At 49.7% G+C, this 6,000-nt stretch overlaps 1 protein-coding gene across 1 annotated transcript in view; it reads left to right on the top strand.

Annotated features, from left to right (window-relative positions):
• Window positions 1–222: 222 nt before the first annotated feature.
• Window positions 223–6,000, top strand: part of OTUD3 (OTU deubiquitinase 3) — a 66,485-nt gene continuing 60,707 nt past the window's right edge. The window contains exon 1 of the mRNA XM_051858031.2: window positions 223–320. Within this exon, the coding sequence (XP_051713991.1) occupies window positions 238–320 (83 nt within the window). The 5' untranslated portion in view covers window positions 223–237. The remainder of the gene's footprint in view (window positions 321–6,000) is intronic.

Genomic DNA, 6,000 nt, shown 5'->3' with positions numbered 1-6,000 from the left:
CACCAAAATAAACTTATCTTTCATTTGGTCTTTTACTTATTTTCTTCTTTATTTGAAAGGCAGGGAGAGAAAGAGCCATCTGCCGTCCTTCTTCTGGTTCACCTGCAACCGCCAGGACTGCGCAGGCGCAAGCTGGGAGTCGGGGCTTCCATCCGGGGCTTCCACTGAGTGCCGGAACCGCCGCCTCCGCCATCTTCTCTCCTTGTATCTTCAGCCTCCATTTTCCTTGTCTCTGTCATGGAAAGAAGCTTAAAGTCGTCTCCCCAGCAGCGGAGCCACCTCCTCTGCACAGAGTCCCGAAGCTTTATTTCCACTTCCTTGTGAGTCCTAGTGTGTAGTCTTGGTTCCTGGCCCCACGTCTGGGAAAATTCGCCAGGGTTGTTGGTTTTTTCCTTGGCAGTGGCCTTGTGCTCCTCAGTAAACAGCCAGGACTGAAAGGAGGAGGAAGGAGAGGGCAGATTCCCCAGTGTTTGAAAGAACTGGAGGGTGAGGGGTAAGATTTGGACTATTTTCTTCTCTTTTTTGCCTTCGGTGGGGACTGTCGTTGCCCTGTGAAGTCAGCTGTCCTCTTTCGTTTCAAGAAATCGATTTGTTTCCTAGAACAACTGAGCCAGCGACTGGGGAGACCTTTGTCCAGGTGTTGCTGGGACCTGGGTCAGAGCGTGTGCTGTGGTTGGAAGGTGACTGTTTCTACTAGCAGCACATCTGGCTCAAAAGGCAGATGGACCTGCTGCTGAAATGAGAACCTAGAACTCAAGTCAAGTAGAGCTCCGTCTGAATTCACCACAAGACATTCGTTGCTTAGCAAGTGTGAAGCACACGCTACCTGTGCAAATGTGGTCGTTTACTGAGATGTTAATTTGCATTTTGATTCGCAAAATGGTAAATGGTCTCCCTTCCCCAACCTCCCCACCACCAAATAGCCAAAGCAGGAGTTTCCAGACTCCTTTATTTTATTTATTTATTTATTTATTTTATTTTTTGACAGGCAGAGTGGACAGTGAGAGAGAGAGACAGAGAGAAAGGTCTTCCTTTGCCGTTGGTTCACCCTCCAATGGCCGCCGCAGCTGGCGCGCTGTGGCCGGCGCACCGCGCTGATCCGATGGCAGGAGCCAGGAGCCAGGTGCTTTTCCTGGTCTCCCATGGGGTGCAGGGCCCAACCACCTGGGCCATCCTCCACTGCACTCCCTGGCCACAGCAGAGAGCTGGCCTGGAAGAGGGACAACCAGGACAGAATCCGGCGCCCCAACCGGGACTAGAACCCGGTGTGCCAGCGCCGCAAGGCGGAGGATTAGCCTAGTGAGCCGTGGCGCCGGCCTTATTTATTTATTTTTGACAGGCAGAGTGGATCATGAGAGAGAGAGAGAGACAGAGAGAAAGGTCTTCCTTTTGCCGTTGGTTCACCCTCCAATTGCTGTGGCCAGTGCACCGCGCTGATCCTATAGCAGGAGCCAGGTGCTTTTCCTGGTCTCCCATGGGGTGCAGGGCCCAAGCACTTGGGCCATCCTCCACTGCACTCCTGGGCCACAGCAGAGAGCTGGCCTGGAAGAGGGGCAACCGGGACAGAATCCGGCGCCCCAACCGGGACTAGAACCCGGTGTGCCGGCGCCGCAAGGCGGAGGATTAGCCTAGTGAGCCACGGCGCCGGCCTTCCAGACTCCTTTAAATCAGCACCCTTTGCCCTCTGCCTCGGATGACCAGTGTGGGAAGGTCTGACAGGGACGAGGCCTTTGAGGGCTGAGAGACGTGGAGCAAGCCAACAGTAACTGCCAGCAGGCAGGGGAGAGAGGTAAGATGAGGGATAGCTCCCCAGATAATAGGAAAGGTAGGGTAGGATGGGGCATGTTATGGGATCCAGAAAAGTGAAACTAGCAGGTCATCGTCGTCCTCTTCTTCTTTTTTAAAAGATTTGTTTGTTAATTTGAAAGGTAGAGTTACAGAGAGAGGGAGAGACAGAAAGAGAGGTCTTCCATCCACTCATTCACTCCCCAAATAGCTGCAGCAGCGGGAGCTGGGCAGATCTGAAGCCAGGAGCCAGGAGTTTCTTCTGGGTCTCCCAAGTGGGTGCAGGGGACCAAGCACTTGGGCCATCTTCTTCTGCTTTTCCAGGCCATAGCAGAAAGCTAGATCAGAAGTGGAGCAGCCGTGACACAAACCAGCACCCATATGGGATGCCAACACCACAGGTGGAGGCTTAGCCTACTATGCCACAGCACCAGTCCCTGGCAGGTCTTCTGTGGGCCGAGCAGAGGGAGTTGTGACTCCAGGCACAGAGACCCTGGGCCTTGACCAAGACCTCCTGTGCTTACGCTTGCCTCCAAGGCAGCAGAAATTACACCGGCAAGGCTGGCTGGGACCACGGATCTAGCAGAGTCCGGCCTGGGTTGACCATTGGAGGGTGTCTCCACCAGTATTCTAGACCATACAAGCTACCAAGAATCTCTGTGCAAACTTAGAGAGCGAGCAGAGGGCCTCCCCAAACATGGCCGAAATGGAATTCTGCAGCAGCCAGGCGGGTGGGCACATCAGTGGACTTAGTGAATGAGCATTTGCTTCTACCCGAGCCAGCTCCCAGGGAGTTCAGTGCACACCCGTCATATAAACACCGACTTTGATCCACATGACAATCTTTATCCTTCTTTTACTTTCAAATTTTATCTATATGGGTATATTCAATTTAATAGTTTACAAGAGTCCGATAAGCCTTGTCACATACAGAATCTCATTAGACTTCGATGGCGAATATGGCAGGTGCTGTCTGATTTGCTGAAGTCTTTTCATGGCCTGTTGCCATTTTGGGGAGCCTCGGGTGGGTCCCCTGCTGTCCCATGCAACCTCAGGATTGGCCACCAGCACTTCCAGCCTTAACATTTGTCAATATGTTGATTTCTCTAACTCTCATTCTTTTGATCTGCCTTGCCCCATGCATACAGGGACACCCTGTGGGTGATCCTCATCAGTACTCCATGTCTGGCTGAGCTGTTGGCTAATTCCAATCTTCTCAATATGGGGGCTCTTCTACTTCTTTGTTTTAATTTGTCCAGAATAATAAGCATATGAGGGTACTCAAAAAGTGCATAGGAAAATAAATTTAAAAGAGAAGTTTATTTGGGGGCAAAACGATTTTGAAATCCATGCATTTTTTTTTAAGATTTATTTATTTATTTATTTGAAAGAGTTACACAGAGAGGAGAGGCAGAGAGAGAGAGAAGTCTTCCATCCGGTGGTTCACTCCCCAATTGACCACAAGGGCCGGAGCTGCACCAGTCCGAAGCCAGGAGCCAGGAACTTCCTCCAGATCTCCCACGTGGGTACAGGGGCCCAAGGACTTGGGCCATCCTCTACTGCTTTCCCAGGACATAGCAGAGAGCTGGATTGGAAGAGGAATATCCGGGGCATGAACTGGCACCCATATGGGATGCCGGCACCCCAGGCACAAACTTAGCCTACTGTGCCTTAGTACCAGCCTCAAAAAATCTCTACAGATGTGGAGATGGTGCAGTATACAGACTGCCACTGGTCACTGGAGCTTCCGGGTCCTGAGTGGCCATCAGAACAACCCTTCAAATTACAGAAGGGGACAAGTGAGCCCAGTGAAAGAAGATGACCTATTCCTGCCACCCAGCTGGAACCACAGCCCTAGACTTTTTATTATTGTTATTATTAAAGTTTTATTTGGTGGCCACAATGACCAGGGCTGGGCCAGGCTGAAGCCAGGAGCCAGGGGCTTCTTCAGGGTCTCCCACATGGGTGGCAGGAGCCCAAGTACTTGGGGCCATCTTTGGCTTCTTTCCATGTTCATTGGGCCAGGCTGAAGCCAGGAGCCAGGGGCTTCTTCAGGGTCTCCCACATGGGTGGCAGGAGCCCAAGTACTTGGGCCATCTTTGGCTTCTTTTCCATGTTCATTAGCAGGAAGCTGTATCAGAAGTGGAGTGGCTGGGATTTGAACTGGTGCCCATATGAGATGCTGATGTTGCAGGCAGTGGCTTTATCCACTATGCCACAATGCCACCCCTGTCTTTTTTTTTTTTTTTTATGAGAAACATTGTCCATCTGCTGGTTCACTCTTCAAATGCCCACAACAGCTAAAGCTGGGCCAGGGCAAAGCCAGGAGCCCAAACTCCATCCAGGTCTCCTATGTGGGTGTCAAGAGTTCAACCGCTTGAACCATCATCTGCTACTTCCCAGGATGCATTAGCAGGAACGTGGATCAGAAGTAGAGCAGCAGGATTCAAACAAGCATTCTGATAGGGTATGTGGGTGTCCTAGGTGGTGGCTTAACCCAGTGTGCCAAAATGCTTGCCTCCAGCCTCAGACTTTTTGATGCCTACACCAAGGAGTTAAGCTAATTGAGATTTGGGAGCTTTATATGTTTCTCTCACTTAACTTTGAAGAAATACACTTGCACATTCACAGAGTTAATGTACCCTTCATTTTGTGGTACTGGTAACTCTGTAAAAGATAGGCTTGCCAGATTAAATCCAGGATGGCTGGCTAAATTTGAATTTCAGACAAACAATTGTTACTTATATTAAAAAGCTATTCACGGGGCCTACACTGTGGTGCAGTGGGTTAGACCGCTGCCTTCGACCCCCGGCATCCCATTCAGAGCGCTGGTTCAAGTCCTTGCTGTTCTGCTTCTAATCCACCTCCTGGTTAATGCACCTGGGAAGGCAGCAGAGGATGGCCCAAGTACTTGGACCCTTGCCACAACCGTGGGAGATCCAGATGGAGTTCCTGGCTCCTGGCTTCAGCCTGGGCCAGCCCTCACAATTTGGCCATTTGGAGCATGAACCAGCTTCCTGTCTGTCTGTCGGTCTCTGCCTTTCAAGTAAATAAAATAATTTTAAAAGACTTATTGATTTATTTATTTATTTGAAAGACAAAGTTACAGAGAGAGAGAGAGAGACAGGACAGAGAGAGAGATCTTCCATCTGCTGGTTCCCTCAACAGATGGCCACAACTGCCTAGGATGGGCCAGGCCAAAGTTAGGAGTCAGGAACTTCTTCCAAGTCTCCCACATGGGTGGCAGGGGCGCAAGCACTTGGACCATCTATCCACTGCTCTTCCCAGGCCTTTAACAGGGAACTGGATTGGAAGTGGAGCTGCTGGGACTTGAACCAGTAACTACATGGGATGCTGGTGTTACAGGTAGCAACTTTACTGGCATACCACAATGCAAACCCAAAATATTTTTTAAAAATATTTATTTATTTATTTGAAAGAGTTACTCACAGAGAGGAGAGGCAGAGGGGCGGGGGTCTTCCATTCTCGGTTCACTCACCAATTGGCTGCAACGGCTGGAGCTGCGCCAATCCAAAGCAGGAGCCAGGAGCTTCCTCTGGGTCTCCCACGTGGGTGCAGGGACCCAAGGACTTGGGCCATCTTCTTCTGCTTTCCCAGGCCACAGCAAGAGAGCTAGATTGGAAGTGGAGCATCTGGGACTCAAATTGGCGCCCACATGGGATGCTGGCACAGCAGGTGGTGGCTTTACCTGATATGCCACAGCACCAGCCCCCCCAAAATATTTTTAATGCTATTCATTACTTATCTGTATTGTTATTTGCTAAATCTTACATTTTTGATCCCTACATGGGTCCAAAGGTCTATGGAAATATGTACTCATAGTGTAGTGGGAATCAAGGAAGAGGCGACATGAGGTTAATATCCTAATTTGACCATTTACAGACTTTTTGATCTTGGACGAGTTACTTAACCCTTCTGAGCCACAAAGAGATGTAGCAAGAATTAATTGATGTAAACATAAGGGAAAACTGCTAGCAATTTCCTTATGTGTGGTTGACACCCAAAAATGGGCAATTACTTTTGTAATTTCTTATAATAACACTCTTTCTGAGGTCCTTATCCTGGTCAAAAAAGGGTAAGAGTAGATCCTGGGTGAGTAGCTTGCAAGTGGTCATCTGAACTGGACACTTGTACACTCCGCTCCATCCTCCACTACAACCAGAAACATTCACTACAGTAAGCAGAATGTAGGTG

Source organism: Oryctolagus cuniculus, chromosome 7 (assembly GCF_964237555.1).
Source record: "Oryctolagus cuniculus chromosome 7, mOryCun1.1, whole genome shotgun sequence".
NCBI lineage: Eukaryota > Metazoa > Chordata > Mammalia > Lagomorpha > Leporidae > Oryctolagus > Oryctolagus cuniculus.
Note: the sequence above shows the minus strand (reverse complement) of the source record. Positions and strands in the feature narration are given on the sequence as shown.